The 21,163-nt window shown below is 43.1% G+C and overlaps 1 protein-coding gene across 1 annotated transcript; it reads right to left on the reverse strand.

Moving 5' to 3' along the window:
• Nucleotides 1-8,488: 8,488 nt before the first annotated feature.
• On the reverse strand, nucleotides 8,489-20,802 carry LOC120062161. Its single transcript, XM_039011968.1, has 4 exons — nucleotides 20,600-20,802; nucleotides 19,125-19,987; nucleotides 18,610-18,740; nucleotides 8,489-8,815 (listed from the first exon to the last, which is right to left on the reverse strand). Exons 1-4 carry the CDS (start codon nucleotides 20,779-20,781, stop codon nucleotides 8,489-8,491), a joined length of 1,503 nt encoding a protein of 500 aa, XP_038867896.1. The 5' UTR covers nucleotides 20,782-20,802.
• Nucleotides 20,803-21,163: the final 361 nt, after the last annotated feature.

A 21,163-nucleotide genomic window follows, 5' to 3' on the forward strand; every position in this document is an offset into this window, starting at 1 on the left:
TGTCCGTCCACCTCCTCTCCGCTCTGTCGCCGTGACACGGACTCACAGCAGTTGGCATCCTGGATCCGGGAGGTGCCTGCCAAGTCCGCTGCCTCGAGGACTCGCTCTGCCATCTGCCAACGAGCGGCGAGTGCTGTGGAATGATAAAGCAGAGCCTGTCAGTGATCATGTTCTGTGGAGACTAAAGGTGAGAGTGGCACGGCCCTTCTGCCCTCCGGTCCAGTGTGCAATTAACAAGTTCATCTGGAGCAGCTCTTCCTGTCAGAGCTGGGAGACCTCACCTCACTAATATCCACCTGGCCTCGGCCAAGAGCTGGACTGAAGCTGGTGGAGTGGAGTTGCTGGGGAGGGGGCAGTATTTGATGTGTGTCTCAATAGAATGATTTCTTTTTTTATCCTTGGCTGGGTGTTAATAGCCTGTGGTGGAAAGTGTATATTTCTGTGATGGAGAGGAAGTGATTCAAGATAAGGTAACACAGTAAAGGAATAGTCTTTGACTATCTAGTACAGCCTTGTCATAGAGACTAGCAAACCTGTGGATACATACTACCGAGCAATGGGATCACAAACCACCCACTCTAATACACACACTTCTGCATCATAATCAGAAAGCATGTGACTACCTTCACCCACCCTTAACCCTGATGAAGGGACCACTCATACCTCATCACGCCTGTCACAGTTTATCAGGCCTTACTCAGCCCTCCAATAGTCCCTCACTATAGTGGTGGAGAAGAGAAGAGATGAAGAGAGGGAATTCACTAAGACTGGGCTCAGGGGGATAAGACCCTTCCACTGCCAGTCCTTCACTAGCGGCTAGCCCAACTCCAGCTAAGCTCCTGGCTGGCACAACCTACAGTTAATAACTCTGCACTAATTACCATGGACCTAATAAGGACAGTAGTGATGGCCAAATGGAGGTAAATGGGGCAAAAGCTTGGCCAAGTAGGCTTGACACTGTTCTTATGCCGCCATGTGTAGAAAGAGCAGAGAGGAGAGACCGATGTGGAGGAGTCAATACTCTATGCACGCTTGAATAGACAGACTGGTTTTAAATATTCAAAACTATTGACCATATGTACTTGTGGAGAGTCTTCCCTCCTACTAATCTGTTGCAGTGTTGTAATACTTAGTTCATCATCATGTTACTTTTTATGAACTATGTTCTTCTTTGATGAGGACTATGTAGCGTATTACATCAAGCCCTGCTTAGAGGACGCTCTACAAACTCTGGGAATTGAGTTTTCTTGAATTCTAGCTGAGAGGACTTGAGCGAACTGTCAAACTCTGGGAATTGAGTTTTCTTGAATTCCAGCTGAGAGGACTTGAGGGCACATTTGCAAGCCTTCTATGTGCTAGTTGCCCTTTGGGGAGAAATGCTGCTATATTATGTCCTGGATTTTCTCTGTGCATCAGCTTTTGATGTCTTGTTGGACTTTCATATATTTAGTTATACATCATTCATTCTGTTGTTGTTAAGCCTTACCACCAAAACAGTTAACATTGTTAACATTTCTCAGAACAGTACGTGTTAGACAAGTTAAGTAGGTTCATTAGAGCAAAGCAGTAAATTAAACTAACAGCTCTGACATTTTCTCTCGTCAGCCTCCAAGGTTGTATTAACTTGGTAGAATAAACCCACTTCTGAGAAAACCATTTAAATGATAATTGAATGAAACAAGCAAGAAATACAGTGAAAATAATTGAAATCTATGAGCACGGGTCCTCAACAAGGCTGCCATGTTGCACTGTCACCTGATTGGTCGGGCTCTAGTTTCAGTATCTCTAAGTTAATAGCATACCTTTACTTTCCAACTACGAAGGCCAAGTGCCTCCACTGAAAGCACTGTATGACAAATAAGATGATTCAGTGGAGCCAGGCAAGGAACGGTCAAGATCTTTTCTCTCATGGTAAAGTTTGCTTTAGGATGACCTTTAGTGATTGTTCCAGTGTGAGCCAAAGTAAATTTCTAATTCTTTCAATAAAATATATAATATTAATGGTAATGTGGAATAAGCAATAGTATGTGCTTCCTCTGCCAGAGAACAGAGCTTGTTGTGACATTATTTCACTGTTTGTGTTTAGAAGCCGATCTGAATAGTTTTGACATGCCACATAAGTAACGATCTAACATGTACAATGTAATGACCTTTATCGAATACATGTTTACTAATACTGTACTTCAACCCCCTCTAGGCTTTGTCGTCACAGGCATGCTTTGCCTTAGGGTACAATACAAACAATGTAATATTATTCATCTACAATTAATATTGTTAATCATGAATGAGCTAGTACAGTTTATGATGGAAGACGTCCCACTCGCTGAATGCACGCAGCAGTGGATTACACACTGCTTCCTCCCCCCTTCCTCATCCTCACTGTAGAAAAAGGGAGAGGTAACGTTAGCTAGTGGAATATATTTGCAGGCCCTCCTGTCCTCTCTAACAGAGAGCACAAAGGAAGCCTAGTGTCGGGCTGCCTGTGAATGAATCACACCTTGTTTGTTTGGGGAGACAGATGAGCAGTGGGAACTGTTGTAGCTCTACACGCCAAACACCTTTGCAAGAGGAGGAGCATCTCCCGTTTACCCAGGCCCCTCTAATCAACCTTTATTTATTGCAGTCTCAGTCTTAATTCGAGTTTTGTGTACCATTTTACCAATGTGTAAAATGTGCTTTCCCGTTTTGTCAATGCTACTATTCAGTTATCACTTGTACCAATGCGATTCATTCTCTGTCAGGTACGACCTATTCAGAGTTGTAGTGTACGCAGTCTTTTCAGTATGCCCCTATGCATTGTTTACATACAGTTGACGTCGGTTTTATTACCACAAAAATAAATAGTTTTATTACCACAAAAATAAATACATGTAAAATAACTTAAATAGAGATTGGCTTTGTTAGAGTCCCTGTGCTGTTAATTGTAGTGAGCAACAAAATGAATAGCATGGAGAAGAACAGGCTGCTGTTATCTGTCGAGGGGAATACACTAACCTGGTGATTCGGACATTTTGATGGGAGCCAATCTAGGTTGAGCTTTAGGCCCCTTAACAATCAGTTGAGACTGAGACTCACTTAAAACTAATGCAATGGTACTGTAGAGAATATGAACCATTGGGCTCAATACATAACACAATGCATTTGTACTTTTCTCATTATGTAAAATATGAAATCATTTATTGCACTCAATTAGTATTTTGAAATTGTAATAATAAGTCATTTTCCTGTTACAATATCACAATATATTTTGCAATCAGAACATTCTGAAATGCATATTCAATGGATTATCTTGGGAATTGAATTAATTAAATATAATGTTTTCCTCAACATTGGACAATACATTTGATGGATATTACAATGGCATTAAACATATGCTATCAAAGTAGACTTCTAATGCTGTTATTCATATTAGTCCTCTGTTATTTGTCCATTGTCAGATTAAGCACTTTTCTCTGGATAAAGTCAGTAGCTTTTCAGTTCTTTAAGGAGTTATTTTCCTAATATTACAGTGGAGAGAAGGGGGGTCAGGGTAAACCCCATTAAGTCAGGCAGTTTATTTGGTTTAGTAACACCCCTCATCACACTAAAAACCCAGAAGAAAACACATCTCATGCTGGGAAGCACTATGTTAGTTGTTGCAGTAGAATAACTGTACTGAGTCACAAACCCGAGTCACAAACCCGGATCCGGGATCCCCCCCATCAAAAAAGCTGACTAGCATAGCCTAGCCTAAAGTGACAGGGATTTCATATAATAAAATGTTCATGAAATCACAAGTCCAAGACACCAAATGAAAGATACACATCTTGTGAATCCAGCCATCATTTCTGATTTTTAAAATGTTTTACAGGGAAGACACAATATGTATTTCTATTAGCTAACCACGATAGCAAAACACACAACTTTTTTTTCCCACAATTTTTTTCCTGCATAGGTAGCTATCACAAATTCGACCAAATAAAGATATAAATAGTCACTAACCAAGAAACAACTTCATCAGATGACAGTCTGATAACATATTTATTGTATAGCATATGTTTTGTTCGAAAAATGTGCATATTTCAGGTATAAATCATAGTTTTACATTGCAGCCACCATCACAACTCTCACCAAAGCAACTAGAATAACTACAGAGAGCAACGTGAATTACCTAAATACTCATCATAAAACATTTATGAAAAATACACAGCGTACAGCAAATGAAAGACAAAGATCTTGTGAATCCAGCCAATATTTCAGATTTTTTAAGTGTTTTACAGCGAAAACACAATTTAGCATTATATTAGCTTACTACAATAGCCAACCACACAGCAGCATTGATTCATGCACGTTAGCGATAGCGAATAAACCAGCAAAAGATATTACATTTTTCACTAACCTTCTCAAAACTTCATCAGATGACAGTCCTATAACATCATATTACACAATACATATATTGTTTGTTCGAAAATGTGCATATTTAGCGGCACAAATCGTGGTTATACAATGAGAATAGTAGCCAAGCTGCCAACAAAATGTCGGGAGAAATCTTGGGAGAGGCACCTAATCTAATCAATAACTAATCATAAACTTGACTAAAAAATACAGGTTGGACAGCAAATGAAAGATACATTAGTTCTTAATGCAACCGCTGTGTTAGATTTTTAAAATTAACGTTACTACGACATACAGCGTGCGTTAAAGCGAGACCGCACCGAAATTAATGGCGGAATAGTAGTGTAACATTTTTCAACAGAACAACGAATTAACATCATAAATAGTTCTTACTTTTTGATGAGCTTCCATCAGAATCTTGTGCAAGTTGTCCTTTGTCCAGAAGAATCGTTGCTCGGTTGTAGATTGTCGTCTTCAACTTTGGAATTAGCAGCAAACGTTAGCCATGTGACGAAGACGTGTCCAACTCACTATAACGCAGCACAAATGAAATACCGAAAATCGCAATATACTGATATAAACTGATATAACTCGGTTTAAAATAACTACATTATGATGTTTTTAACACCTATATCGAATAAAATCAGAGCCGGATATATCTAAAGCCTATAACGAGAGCTTTTCAGAATGCCATCCTGAGGTCTGTCTTGCGCCATGACGAACGTTGAAAAGAGTGCACCCCCCGTTCCAAGAGCCTTTATACGGCCTCAGATCTACCTAGCAACCCCATTCCAATTCTCACTGCTTACTGACATCTAGGGGAAATCGTATGCAGTGCATGTCGACTCATAGATTACATGCAAATTAATAAACTGACCCTGGAACAGAGTGCCCGATTTCAGATTTCTCACTTCCTGACAGGAAGTTTGCTGCAACTTGAGTTCTGTTTTACTCACAGATATAATTCAAACGGTTTTAGAAACTAGAGAGTGTTTTCTATCCAATAGTAATAATAATATGCATATTGTACGAGCAAGAATTGAGTACGAGGCAGTTTAATTTGGGAACGAATTTTTACAAAGTGAAAACAGCGCCCCCATATTGACAAGAAGTTATTAAGACACATAGCCTAACCTTCTGAGGTGTCTATGTTAAGACACATAACATAGACACCTCAGAAGGTTAGGCTATGTGTCTTAACATAGACACCTCAGAAGGTTAGGCTAAGACACATAGCCTAACCTTCTGAGGTGTCTATGTTAAGACACATAGCCTAACCTTCTGAGGTGTCTATGTTAAGACACATAGCCTAACCTTCTGAGGTGTCTATGTTAAGACACATAGCCTAACCTTCTGAGGTTTCTATTCTTCTTCTTCTCTTTTCTCCCCTCAAGCAATACAGACGCATCCACATTGACTCAGGATGACAGGCGAGCATGTGAAGTGTGTGTAAAGTAGTGGCAGGTAGCCTAGCGGTTAAGCGAGTTGGGCCAGTAACCATCACTGGTTCAAATCCACAACCCGACTAGGTGAAACATCTGTCGATGTGCCCTTGAACAAGGCACTTAACCGTAATTGCTCCTGTAAGTCGCTCTGGATAAGAGCGTCTGCTAAATGACAAAAATGGAAATGGAAGTGTATGTGGACCTCCCAGACCACTAAAGTCATCATCGAGGCTAATGTGTCAGCCATGCCTTTGTGATGGAGACAGATGATATGTTACTGTGTGGTCTGTAAGGTGCATATTGTAGTAGGCCTATTGCAGTGGCTGGCATACTCTGCTGTCTGACTGTTAGTTACAGTAAACCAGCTGTGCCTTTCGCAGTGCAGTATGTCTCAACGTAAGGGTGGTGTCAAGGTTGACAAATTAACACCATGGCATAAATATATTAGCTTTTTTATTTTTGTCCCGCCGCTGTAATTCCGTTCCTCTGGCTCACAGGAATGTTTTCACAGAAAGAGGCAGACATTAGCGTCACATTAGGACTGCTTCATTATTTCTCTCTTCCTTAAAGCTCTTGTAGAATTCCCCCAAGCTCTTCACGTTATCTGAACCTAGTGGGATTCCTCGCTGCCTTCTCTCTGTGTGGAAAATCCAACCTTTTAGTGAAAAAGTGCCAGAGGGATTTCTAGCTAAAAGGCCTGTGTGGCTGTGGAGACTGAGAGACACCCAGGAAGTGGCGGCTGTGTTGGGAGGGAAGTCAACAAGCAAATGATCCAGATAGTGGTGAGAGGAAAACAACATCAGTTGAGGAGTGATGGCCACTTCACGGTGCCTGGTATTGGTGATTGTTCGTGATTTTTCGTGATTTTGATGTTCCTGTTTTCCTAGTGTCTTTCTTCACAGATCCTATGGCATTGACCCTAAGTGTCAACAACATACCTGTTGCAAATCAATTTGACACTGTTTTGGTCGAGTGGCCTGCTAGTCGACTAGACAAGAGGAAGAGTGTAGTGTGTGTTTGTGGCCACACCCTCGTTGATATTTTGCTATTGATCTCTGCTCTAATTTCTGCCTTCCTCCCGAGCCGGACACACAGCAGAGATGTGTTCAACCAGTTTTATTGTGATGTGACCAAGATGGATGTGACATTGTCCTCTATTGCACACCAGAGTGTGTGAGTGTTAATGAAGCCATTAGCACAGTCCGAGACACTAGAGAGAACATTGAAATTCTCATTATTCTGCAGTATTAAACGGTAATATGCCACCTTCTCTCCATACTCTCCTCCTCTATCTATCTCTACTTATAATTTCCCTCCCTTTTCTTCTCTCTCTTCTCCCCTTGCGTGCTCTCTCCCTCTCTTTTTCTTACTGCTTTCTCTCTGTCACTGATCCACTCTTGCTGTCCCTTTAAAGCTTCATGAATTCATTTTGTATTTAAAGCAGTTAGATACATAAGACTGGTGGTGTTCATAATAATGTATCTTATAATTACCATCCTCCCACACTGGCTCCAGAATTCTTTCTCTTTCTTTCTCTCTTTCTCTCTTTCTCTCTTTCTCTCTCTCTCTCTCTCTCTCTCTCTCTCTCTCTCTCTCTCTCTCTCTCTCTCTCTCTCTCTCTCTCTTTCTCTCTCTCTCTCTCTCTCTCTCTCTCTCTCTCTCTCTTTCTCTCTTTCTCTCTCTCTCTTTCTCTCTCTTTGAGGCCTACAGAAGAAAGGAAATGGGCTATACAAAATTCGTATTAGCTGGTTGATAAGCTGAATCAGGTTAGTTAGAACTGGGGTTGGAGCGAAAAATCTACATGAGATTTGCTCCCCAGGAACAAGGTTGGAGAGCCCTAAAATAGTGACACAGAGAAAAAGCCTTGACTGGGTCAATGAAAAGCAGAGCGGGAAGGAATTCCTGGTCTGGCACCAGGAGAAATCTTTACAGGAAATGTCCGTGGCACACAGGAAGCAGCGAGTGTGTCGGGACAATACCCCAACCTCTCGTGCTCATTGATTGGCTGAGAGCAGGTTTGTGCTCCCAATTAACATTGTTCAGTTTCATTAGGGTCATATTAGACACAGCCGGCTTCTGCTGATCCTGACTAAGAATCCAGCAACCGGCAAATCAATTAGAACCAAGGAATGGCTTCTGCCTCTGTGCCTCTCTGCCTCTCCTAACAAATAGACAGACAGCCAGTTAACTGGGGCTGTCAGCAGAGCGGCTCTGGCAATAATGGCATCGTTTCTGGATTATGACTCTCTGGGCACCCTGGTCAAGTGTGGTTTCTTATATTGAATTAACTTCACTAGGATGACGGTGGGTGTAGTTGAACACATCAGTTCCATATTGTTACAGATCCCAGGGCGTGCTAGCAGAAACATTAGATTTGTCTCACGTCATTAGGTGTTCATTGGCTGGCTGAGCTGTAGCGAACCACCAGCATCTTAATTGGTTACAAGCAAGATCATTTTTGGATTACATTTTGTAAAATTACATTTTGGATTACATTTTTTATCTTATCCATATTAATCGTATCAGAATGATCATATAATATTATTCTCCTTATTCCATGATGTCCCTTCATATCTGCGCTATTGGTTGTATGTGTGTTATTGGGTGGAAGCTGTGATTAGAAGCTTAGGAAAGTGATGTGATTGGTCGGTGTGTGTCACAGATTCCCCTCATCCAGGCTTTTGGGAGTGAGTTTCTTCCAGTCCCCTCTGTGGCGTTGCTCCAGGTCGCATCCTGAATGCTATCTGCCTGCTGCAGGAATGCCAGGGCTGGAGCAGTGGCACCGGTTGGGTCTGCAGCTGAGCAGACAGGAGCGTGGCGGTAGCGTAGGTGGTGGCGCGAGGGAAGATAGCGGTGGCTCTGGTGGCTCTGGTGGCTCTGTGGCTGCAGATAACAGGGGACTGGCAGGCGTGGGCATGGCCATGGCAGCCCGCGGTCTCACACCGCTGCATCTCTGGCTGCCAGGAGGGTAACACAGGCGACCTCACTACCCTACCCTACACACACATACACACACACGTGAACACACTTGTGTATGCACACACACACATACACTTTCTATACATTACAGCAACACACACTTCTGTCTAACACAGCTCCTCCTCTGTCTGTCTCTCCTCTATCTATCTCTCATCTGTCTCTCCTCTGTCTGTCTCTATCTCTTCTGTCTGTCTCTCCTCTGTCTCTATCTCCTCTGTCTGTCTCTCCTCTGTCTGTCTCTTCTCTGTCTGTCTCTTCTCTGTCTGTCTCTTCTCTGTCTGTCTCTCCTCTGTCTGTATCTCCTCTGTTCTTCTCTCCTCTGTTCTTCTCTCCTATGTCTGTATCTCCTCTGTCTGTCTCTCCTCTGTTCTTCTCTCCTATGTCTGTCTCTCTTCTGTCTGTCTCTCCTCTGTCTCTCCTCTATCTGTCTCTCCTCTGTCTCTCCTCTGTCTCTATCTCCTCTGTCTGTCTCTCATATGTCTGTCTCTCCTCTGCCTGTCTCTCCTATGTCTGTCTCTCCTATGTCTGTCTCTCCTCTGTCTCTCATCTGTCTCTCTCTCCTATGTCTGTCTCTCCTCTGCCTGTCTCTCCTCTGCCTGTCTCTCCTATGTCTGTCTCTCCTATGTCTGTCTCTCCTCTGTCTCTCCTCTGTCTCTCTCTCCTATGTCTCTCTCTCCTATGTCTGTCTCTCCTCTGTCTCTATCTCCTCTGTCTCTCCTCTGTCTCTCCTCTGTCTCTCCTCTATCTGTCTCTTCTCTGTCTCTCCTCTGTCTTTATCTCCTCTGTCTGTCTCTCCTCTGTCTGTCTCTCCTCTCTCTGTCTCTCCTCTGTCTCTCTCTCCTCTGTCTCTCTCTCCTATGTCTGTCTCTCCTCTGTCTGTCTCTCCTCTGTCTGTCTTTCCTCTGTTCTTCTCTCCTCTGTTCTTCTCTCCTATGTCTGTCTCTCCTCTGTCTGTCTCTCCTATGTCTGTCTCTCCATTGTCTGTCTCTCCTCTGTCTCTCCTCTATCTGTCTCTCCTCTGTCTCTTCTCTGTCTCTCCTCTGTCTTTATCTCCTCTGTCTGTCTCTCCTCTGTCTGTCTCTCCTCTGTCTGTCTCTCGTCTGTCTGTCTCTCCTCTGTCTGTCTCTCATCTGTCTGTCTCTCCTCTCTCTGTCTCTCCTCTGTCTCTCCTCTGTCTCTCTCTCCTATGTCTGTCTCTCCTCTGTCTGTCTCTCCTCTGTTCTTCTCTCCTCTGTTCTTCTCTCCTCTGTCTGTCTCTCCTCTGTCTGTCTCTCCTCTGTCTGTCTCTCCTCTGTCTGTCTCTCCTCTGTCTGTCTCTCCTCTGTCTGTCTCTCCTCTGTCTGTCTCTCCTCTGTCTGTCTCTCCTCTATCTCCTCTGTCTCTATCTCCTCTGTCTGTCTCTCCTCTGTCTGTCTCTCCTCTGTCTGTCTCTCCTCTGTCTGTCTCTCCTATGTCTGTCTGCCCTCCAGCCCTACATTGTTGTTGTAAAATGAAGGACTGACTAGTTTGGGTGGCAGTGTAACCTATGACCAGTTTATGAATGGATTCATTATTTATCAGAAGTTGAATTTTCAGCTGTAGTATTCAGAGTATGCTACTTTGAGTTCTCACTGACCTCCATGTTATGAGCCAAGGTAAAGTATTGCTTGCTTGCTTCCTAGATGAATGTCACATAGTTTATTTTCAAATGTTTCAATGTCTTTTCTGTGTCTGCTGTATCCCCGAGGAAGGCCATTTAGCGAACCAATCCACATAGGTCTATTTCCAACATTTCAATACCTTTTCTGTTCCTAAATAAAGGACTTCAATCTATGCTTTGAAGCTTGTCTGGTTAAAAGGCAACAACAAGCTGCTGTAAAGTATCTATATTTCCTCTGTATCTACATGCTTATAGGCTTACAGAGGAACATAAAAACAGAGGCAAATGATGCACTGCTTCTCCAACCACTTGGCATCAAGCTCTCGGCCGCCGCTGTGCCGGCCTGAAATGGCCAAGGGAACTAAAAGGCAATTGTATTATTTTGATAAAGTTGATTTTATTGGAGAAGCAATAGGCTCCAACTATGCATGAATACTCTGGGTTTTTGTACAGGATGACATGCAGTGCATAGAAATGTAATTAGCATTGAATGGGGAGCAGGGAGATGGATCCAGTGCTCTTTGACAGACAACAATTGGAAGGTCAGAAGCTTGAATGGAGCCACTGACCCAGTCAAGAGGGGACTTGAGGGAGACAGCGAGCGGAAAAACCCACCATCTCTGACCACCATGTCTGACCACTGTGGCTACCGTGACCTTTCTGATTGGTGGAGGAGCGATCCATGTGTCCAACATGTGCCCTGCACAGATCACTGCCCTCTTTTTCTGATGATTGCGTGGCATAGATATGGGTGTCTAATTTGTGTGAGAGACATGCCTACTGTTGACTGTGGTGGGTGGGGATGTGTCTAACAGAGAGAAGCTAACATGGCTCCACCAGACTGGTGTGAAGAGGTCCAAGGCTTGGTTCTTCTTTTTTCTCTCTGCTCAATTTACCGTGGCAACAGATATGAGAGGGGCTGGTTGTTAGTGCTAAATGGCCTGCAAAAAATGATTCACCTTGTGCTGTAGGGGCTGTTTGTGAAGTGCTCGATTACGTTCTCTCTCAGTGAGGGAGTGAGCGGAGAGAGCGGAGGGCTGTGGGGTGAGACTGGAGCTCTTTGTGAGACCAAACACAGAGACAGTGTGTGAGGAGAGAGAGTGGCCGGTCTCTGGACCCTGCTCATCTGAAATGGGAATGAGAGAGAGAGGAGAGGGGACCCTGGCAGCTTGGCACTGCTCTGTTTGTCTCAGGGTAGATGAAACAGCATTGATACTGCACTGCTAAAATAGTACATTTCAATTAAGGGGTAAACAAATATTTATTTTCATCAGATAAATGTCCTTTGTGTGGTTTATGATCACTTACTTTTGGCACTAGCTTAGAAGGGTGTTTTACCATTTTGCCTTAAAATGTATTTTTCATGATTGATGCAATATTGGGGATACTGGTTGGTGTGACTTTGAGGGGGGGGCTTGTCCCTGTCACCAGAGAGGTAGTTGGTTTGAGGGGGGACTTGTCCCTGTCACCAGAGAGTTAGATGGTTTGAGGGGGGCTTGTTCCTGTCACCAGAGAGTTAGATGGTTTGAGGGGGGCTTGTTCCTGTCACCAGAGAGTTAGATGGATTGAGGGGGGCTTGTTCCTGTCAGCAGAGAGGTAGATGGATTGAGGGGGGGGGGGCTTGTTCCTGTCAGCAGAGAGGTAGATGGATTGAGGGGGGGGGGGGCTTGTTCCTGTCAGCAGAGAGGTAGATGGATTGAGGGGGGGGCTTGTTCCTGTCAGCAGAGAGGTAGATGGATTGAGGGGGGTGGGGGGGGGGGGGGCTTGTCCCTGTCACCAGAGAGGTAGATGGCTGTATCTCCCTCCTTATCGTTGTAGTTTCTCTCCTCCTTATCATCTCAGTGTAAGTCTGTGAGTGTGTGGCTGGAGCTGTTAGGAGCAGTGGGGATCTTGTTATTCCTTGGTCCAGACATTTAATTGCCGCACGGATCCCTTTTACGGGATCATTTTCGTAAACAACCGCTGAATTGGCAGCGCTCCAAACTCAAAAATAATACTAAAAATATTTATAATCATGGATTCACAAGTGAAATATACCAAAACACAGTTTAGCTTGTTGTTAATCCACCTATCGTGTCAGATTTTGCAAATATGCTTTACAGCGAAAGCAATCAAAGCGTTTGTGAATGTATCAATCAATGCTAGAACAGCTAGCCTTAAATTAGCTTGGTCACGAAAGTCAGAAAAGCAATAAAATTAATCGCTTACCTTTGATAATCTTCAGATGTTTGTACTCACGAGACTCCCAGTTACACAATAAATGTTATTTTTGTTCGATAAAGATTAGTTTTATAACCAAAAATTGCCATTTGGTTTGCGCGTTATGTTCAGAAAACCACAAGCTCGTTCTGGTACTGAAGGGCAGACGAAAATTCCAAAAAGTATCCGTAATGTTCGTAGAAAATGTCAAAGGTTTTTTATAATCAACCCTCAGGTTGTTTTTAACATACATAATCGATCATATTTCAACCAGACGGTAAACTGTTCAATTCTACAGAGATAGAAAATGTTGAGCCAAATCTCTCGTGCGCAGGAACCAATCAAAGGACACCTGGTCATCCACTGACGCGTTTTGATAAATCTCGCTAATTTTTCAAAATAAAAGCCTGAAACTATGTCCAAAGCCTGGTCACAGCCTGAGGAAGCCATTGGAAAAGAAATCGGGTTGATACGCCTTTAAATGGAGGAGGGGCAAGCAATGGAACAAGGATATATATTTTTTTAAAGCACTTCCGTGTTGGAGTTCCTCAGGTTATCGCCTGCAAAATCAGTTCTGTTATACTCACAGACAATATTTTGACAGTTTTGGAAACTTTAGAGTGTTTTCTATCCTAATCTGTCAATTATATGCATATTCTAATATCTGAGCCTGAGAAATGGTCCGTTTACCTTGGGAACGTTTTTTTTCCAAATATAAAAATTCTGCCCCCTAGCTTCAAGAGGTTAACACACAGTGAGAGCTTCCATAAGGAAGGCCTTACATGTGAAGAGATTAAGTGGAGAGGAGAGAGAGCACTGGCTCGCTGTCTGTCGGATGCTGCATATAATCAGGCCTGTCCACTTTTAGTATTCACCATCATTAACTCAACAGCGGCAACATAAAAGTACCAACTGGGGTAATGTTTTTTACCCCAAATTGGTATTGATTGCAGAGACACTGTCTGTCAAGCAGTAAGACTTTCTATTTTAATTACCTTTTATAACACAAGTTAATCGTTTTAATTCCCCCAAATATGTATATATTTTAACATTTCCACACAATTTCATCCATTCAACTTTATTTATTCAAAGCGTTGTTGTTCTTTTATACTCAGAGGTTGAGAAATCTGCCATTGAGCTAATATGACATACCGGTACGACCTAAAATGGCCACCGATTTGGTGAAATAGGTGATATGGATGCCGGTGCGATCAGACTTTTAGTTCTAACTTTGTATTGCCATGGGATTGTTTTTCCATGGGATATCAACTCAGTTCCTATTGCATCTGAAAGATGAGACTCAACTTGGTATAAAGACTGGAAGCTAAATACACTGAGTTTACAAAACATTAATAACACTTTCCTAATATTGTGTTGCACCCCCTTTTTCCCTCAAAAAAGCCTAAATTCGTTGGGGCATGGACTCTACAAGGTGTCGAAAGCGTTCCACAGGGATGCTGGCCCATGTTGACTCCAATGCTTCCAACAGTTGCAAAGTTGGCTGGATGTCCTTTGGGTGGTGGACCGTTCTTGATACACACGGGAAACTGTTGAGCGTGAAAATCCCAGCAGTGTTGCAGTTCTTGACACAAACCGGTGTGCCTGGCACCTTCTACCATACCCCATTCAAAGGCACTTTGATCTTTTGTCTCGCCCATTCACTCTCTAAATGGCACACATACACAATCCATGTCTCAAGACTTAAACATCCTTCTTTAACTTGTCTCCTCCAATCAAATGTATTTATAAAGCCGTTTTTATATCAGCAGTTGTCACAAAGTGCTTATACAGAAACCCAGCCTAAAACCCCATAGAACAAGCCGTGCAGATGTAGAAGCACGGTGGCTAGTAAAAACGCCCTAGAAAGGCTCTGAGTGGCCAGTCCTCTTCTGGGTGTGCCAGTGGAGATTATAAGAGTACATGGCCATTAAGGCTAGATTGTTCTTCAAGATGTTCATAGATGACCTACACTGATTGAAGTGATTTTAACAGGTGACATCAATAAGGAATCATAGCTTTCACCTGGATTCACCTGGTCAGTCTATGTCATGGAAAGAGCAATTCCTAATGTCTTGTACACTCAGTGTATGCATTTAAATGTTTTAGTTATTTTTTTGTTATATTGGATGCTACAACCCCCAGGGGCCAAATCTGGGGCTCCATATCTCTGATCTTTTCAGGGTACATGCATCTACCTCTGTGTCAAATGTGGTGCTTTTATCCCAAAGTGCAGTCAATGTTTGTTTAGCACCACTAATATACAACAGAGAGATTCTTTTTCATTCCTCCATTTTAACACAGAAATCATGGTAAATGTTGTTGTTTTTGTGGGGAACTGCGTGCGCTACTTGACAAAGACCTAAAAGGATCAAAAAAAGGATTTAAAAATGATGATGTTGTTGACCCCTGTTGGTGCTTTTAGGGTTTTAGGGTTAAGAGTCATGCTGTCGGCAGACGAGGATATTATACGCTTTATAGAGGCTTCAGATGGGTTTGTATGCCACTGTCATAACACTGTCATAACCTTAAAGCAAGCCCTTTATGTGCCTGTGGGGTGGAGCAAATCATGCACCACATTCTTGAAGTCTGTCTAATCCACAAACTCAGCAGAGGCCTACTCACCCTCAACGCAGCAGGACTAGATTCAATAAATAAATAACCTTAAATGCCCATTCATGTCTGTAAATAATGTAAAGTAGAAGCGTACTAAGGAGGGAATATCAAACTCTTTGGATAGAGGTGAAATAAAGGTCCCATTTGTATCGCTTTCTTTCTGCTCAGTTTTTCCACATCCGGACAATGAAATCCGGACAATAGATATTATTGCTAGTAAGTATCATAGCAGGACAGAGCACCAAGACTGAAAGCATGTAGAAGAGAATTAATATTCCTGTTTCATCTTGAGAGAGAGGAGATGTGGTGGAAGTGCATCAGATGGACCTGTGTTTATCTTTTCTCTTCTCTCCGGTCCTCGCCTCTCCTCTCCTCTTCTCTCCTGTCCTCTTCTCGCCTCTCCTCTTCTCTCCTCTCCTGTCCTCTTCTCTCCGGTCCTCTCCTCTCCTCTCCTCTCCTCTCCTGTCCTATTCTCTCCTGTCCTCTTCTCTTCTCTTCTCTCCTCTCCTGTCCTCTTCTCTTCTCTCCTGTCCTCTCCTCTCCTCTCCTCTCCTCTCCTCTCCTCTCCTCTCCTCTCCTCTCCTCTCCTCTTCTCTTCTCTTCTCTCCTCTCCTGTCCTCTTCTCTCCGGTCCTCTCCTCTCCTCTCCTCTCCTCTCCTGTCCTCTCCTGTCCTCTTCTCTCCTCTCCTCTCCTCTCCTCTCCTCTCCTCTCCTCTCCTCTCCTCTCCTCTGCTCTCATCTCCTGTCCTCTTCTCTCCTCTCCTCTTCCCTCATTTCCTGTCCCCTTCTCTCCTCTCTTCTTCTCTCCTCTCTGGTCCTCTTCTCTCCTCTCCTCTCCTCTCCTCTCCTCTCCTCTCCTCTCCTCTCCTCTTCACTTCTTCTCTTTTTTCTTTCTCTCCTCTCCTCTTCTCTCCTCTCCTGTCCTCTTCTCTCATCTCCTCTTCTCTCCTCTCCTGTCCTCTTCTCTCCTCTCCTCTTCTCTCCTCTTCTCTTCTCTCCTCTTCTCTCCTTCTCTTCTCTTCTCTTCTCTCCTCTTCTCTTCTCTCCTCTTCTCTCCTTCTCTTCTCTTCTCTCCTCTCCTCTTCTCTCCTTCTCTTCTCTCCTCTCCTCTTCTCTCCTCTTCTTCTCTCCTCTTCTCTTCTCTTCTCTTCTCTTCTCTCCTCTTCTCTCCTCTCCTCTTCTCTCCTCTTCTCTTCTCTTCTCTCCTCTTCTTTCCTTCTCTTCTCTCCTCTTCTCTCCTCTCCTCTTCTCTCCTTCTCTTCTCTCCTCTCCTCTTCTCTCCTTATCTTCTCTTCTTTTCTCTCCTCTTCTCTCCTTCTTTTTTCTCCTTCTCTCTTCTCCTCCCTTCCCTGTTATTTACTACTGAATTTAATTAAATTTATTTGAGTAACAGACATATACAACAAAATGTGCAATGTGCACCCAGAGGATGGCACTTAAAAGTATTAATTAAAACTTGTTTCCAAAGTGTTCCTCTGTGGTAAAAACAATAACACATAAGATTAAAAAGCAAGACACATCTCAAACAGCCATAAATACATTCATTTTTATTGACATCCTAGTAAGTGGCACTATTCACTGAACTTTTCCCTAACCTTAGAAATCAACTACCATATTGATACTGTGTATGTTGACTGCTGAGGGCTAGCTAGAGGGCTGAGGGCTAGCTAGCTAGAGGGCTGAGGGCTAGCTAGCTAGAGGGCTGAGGGCTAGCTAGCTAGAGGGCTGAGGGCTAGCTAGCTAGAGGGCTGAGGGCTAGCTAGCTAGAGGGCTAAGGGCTAGCTAGCTAGAGGGCTGAGGGTTAGCTAGAGGGCTGAGGACTAGCTAGAGGGCTGAGGGCTGTTACGCACGCCTCTATAAAGAGGGAACGCAACTCCCTGCTGCAACTCAACTCTCCGTGAAGCGAAAGAGGTATGGACCGTAGGTGCGAGAAAGGACGACAAAGGCAGAATTTACCGTTACTAGGATTTATTTCCTACACGGTAATATGGGGAAAAGGGGCTGGACGGAACCAAAGGAAAGAAAGTAAATATCAAAGCTCCCCCTCTCCTATCTAACCTGCCTACCCACTTAACTTACCTAACTTAGCACCACCTGGTGCCCTAACCAAAATACAAGGGGTGGTCCGCCCAGGTCTTACCTAGTGTGCCTAGACATTGAATATACTACGGGTATATGTATGCCTCTTGCCTAAGCACTCCCTAAGTGCCTTCCCCTTCCCCCCTGGGAACAAATGAAACAGAATAATTATTAACAATTTCACAAACACTTTACAACAAAACTGAGTAAACTAACTCAGGCCACTAAAGAAGCTTTGACAAAGCAACAAACACAGAACATATCAAAGCTGCTACAAACAACAACTAACACATTACATACCACACTTTCTGTTAACTTCTTTGGGATACCCCCCCCCTTCTCTCAATTTCCGCCTGAAGACATACCCAAATGTAACTGTCTGTAGCTCAGCCCCAGAGGCAAGGATAGGCATATTCTTGGTATCATTTGAAAGGAAACACTCTGAAATTTGTGGAAATGTGAATTGAATGTAGGAGAATATAACACAATAGATCTGGTAGAAGAAAATACAAGGAAATAAACATACGTTTTTTGTTTTTATTGTTGTTGCATCATCTTTCAACTGAACAAGAACAGGCAAACATTCAGATATGATGCTGGGGATAATTCTGATGCAGAACATAAGATGGCAACAGTATTAGAAAAAAGTTTCAAAACGATATCTTCAGGAACGAGTGAGCTACATGACATTGAGCATGTAGTCACCCAGGTGTCCCACACAAGTTGCCCAAATGTACCCAAATGGCCAAATTGGTACAGTGATACATTTTGAACTAAATGACTATATACAAAATACTAAAATGCTATTCTAACACACACCCCAACAAAAAATAATAATAATAATATAAAAATTTGAAAATTTGAAAAAAAATTAAATAACAAGGGTAACTATTTACACACATTCAAAGTATAATATACAATATTGTGAAGACCCTCAGTCCTCTACATAATATTGTTCTGCTGATGCCATGCCCAATAGCAGTCTCTTTCTGCTGTAAAGCAGAGGGTTACTGAACAGGTGGTGCAGGTGATAGGGCATTTCCTGTGACAAAGGGCACAACGACGTCTCCCCACGGTGCCCTTTTTTCCCTGAGGCACATTCATGCCTGCAGAGATGAATCTGGGCAGGTGAACAGCAGAGGTAGAGGGGCCAGAAGGTGCTGCAGTAGACTTGCTGTAGCAAGCAAGCTCCTGGATGAGCAGCTCTCGGAAGGCTAGCTGTGAGATGTGGGGCTGTCCACGGCTCTTAGCCATTTCCTTCTGGAGGATGAAGGAATTCACCACAGCAATGTCAATGAAGTGATAGAAAAATGTCTTGTACCACTTCATTGTTTTATGGAGCACATTGTAGTAGCCAATCAGTGCATCTGACAGGTCCACACCTCCCATGCTCTTGTTGTAGTCCTTGATAGCTAAAGGAATGGGGACATTTTTAGTGGTCCATGACCCAGAACCATCCTTTACACGTCTGATTACATGATCTCCACTGAAGGACTTGTGAATACTGGAACACATGACAACCTCTCTAGTATCCATCCACTTCACAAACAGCAGGCCGTCTTGGCGAATCCATCTCATGGTACCCCGCTCAGCCCGCTTAGGCATGTCGTTCACCCTGGTCTTTGGAAAGCCCACTCTGTTGGTCCGAATGGTGCCACAGGCCCACACCTCCAGCTTCCTCAGGTCTGTGAACAGGGTAGGGCTTGTGTAAAAGTTATCTACAAAAAGTTTGTAGCCCTTCCCTAGCAGCTGAAAATCTAATAACTGCATAACAGAATCATAACTGAGTCCCTTACCGGTCGCAAAACTGCTCTTCCCCTCATAGACAAAAAAATTGCACGTGTAGGCACACGCAGAATCAGCCAAAACAAACAGCTTGTAACCCCACTTAGTTGGTTTATTACGCATGTATTGCTTTAGGCTAATTCTGGCCTTTGAGGCTACCATCCTCTCATCGATGGACAGGTTCTGGCCAGGCTGAAAATAAGTCTTGCATGCCTCAACGATGCTGGGGTAGAGAGGTTTTATTTTGCAAAGCTTATCAAACCTTGCTGTGCCTCTCTTCTTCTCGTTGTCCTCATCAACTTCTGGGTCACTGATGTGAAGAGCCCGTGAGATTGTCAGAAACCTTTTGCAAGACATGACAGCGGAGGGGAAAGGCAGTTGATAGAGGGGAGCAGTTTTCCAGTAGTCTTTCAGGGTTTTCAACTTCACAATACCCATGTAAATGACCATTGACAGGAAACAAAAAAGATCTGACATGGAAATGGGCTTCCATCCCTCTTTCTTGCCTGCCTGCTTCTTAGCACCATACTTGTTAGTGTTCAACACCAGGGAATCAACAACAGATGAGGTGAAAAACAGCTGGAAAAGCTGCATGGGGCTATACTTAGATGTCATATCCAGCTTTGGGCCTAATGGCCTCTTTGGTCTGAATAATGGAGGTGGAGGCGCCACATCCTCCTCCAGCACAGAGTGCCAACGACCCTCCTCCTCTCTGATTGCAGGTGTATCTCTTCCCCATCGCCGCTTCTTTGTCACACCTGGCAGGGCGGGGGTAGATGTGGAGCCGGAGACAGCAGGGGTCCGGCTAAATGAACAAGCTCCCCTGGGGGAAGGGCAACTTGGCAGTGGGGGCTCCCAATCAGAATCGGAGGGACTGTGAAATAAAGACACAGACACACAGATTATATATTGAGTAGTGAAACAAAATCATTTTGGGGATCTGTGGTTCTATTCCATGTTTAGATCAAATAAATGTAAAATATCTCATATATACAGACACACAGATTATATATTGAGTAGTGAAACAAAATCATTTTGGGGATCTGTGGTTCTATTCCATGTTTAGATCAAATAAATGTAAAATATCTCATATATACAGACACACAGATTATATATTGAGTAGTGAAACAAAATCATTTTGGGGATCTGTGGTTCTATTCCATGTTTAGATCAAATAAATGTAAAATATCTCATATATACAGACACACAGATTATATATTGAGTAGTGAAACAAAATCATTTTGGGGATCTGTGGTTCTATTCCATGTTTAGATCAAATAAATGTAAAATATCTCATATATACAGACACACAGATTATATATTGAGTAGTGAAACAAAATCATTTTGGGGATCTGTGGTTCTATTCCATGTTTAGATCAAATAAATGTAAAATATCTCATATATACAGACACACAGATTATATATTGAGTAGTGAAACAAAATCATTTTGGTATTATTTTCAAACAACAGCATGAGAGTTACTTACCAATCGAGAATTGCGTCTTCTCCATACAAAAACATGTCCTCAAATTGGGAGTCCAAACTTGACACACAATCTGATACATCTTCTTGTAAATCTGTGTCACTTTCTCTAGCAATCTCATCAATAATTGCATGTAGATCTGTATAGCTGGACTTTGCCTTTGATTTTCCAGATTTACTCGCCATAATTATTTCAATAATATAGAGGAAAATGCTCTTGACTCAATACTGCTAATGCGCAAACAACGTGGCTCCTTCGGGTAGAAATTTCAATGGCGAATGTTAGCGCAAACAACGTGGCTCCTTCGGGTAGAAATTTCAATGGCGAATGTCTGCATAACGCGTGACTTTCGTTCAAGACCGGGTCTTCCCAGATATAACCATTAGATATTGTTGTTTACCTCGGCTCATTGGCTCTCTACCAAACTAGATTTCAAGACGATCAGTGGTCATTGGGCCAAAATACAGTCAATCAAAGAAGCACTGGTCATGTCATAGGCGCTCAATGAGGTAGTTGTTTGGTGTGTTCAAATCAGTTCTTTTCGGTCAATATGTCCCGTAGAAATAA

Source organism: Salvelinus namaycush, chromosome 17 (genome assembly GCF_016432855.1).
Source record: "Salvelinus namaycush isolate Seneca chromosome 17, SaNama_1.0, whole genome shotgun sequence".
NCBI classification, from domain to species: Eukaryota; Metazoa; Chordata; class Actinopteri; order Salmoniformes; family Salmonidae; genus Salvelinus; species Salvelinus namaycush.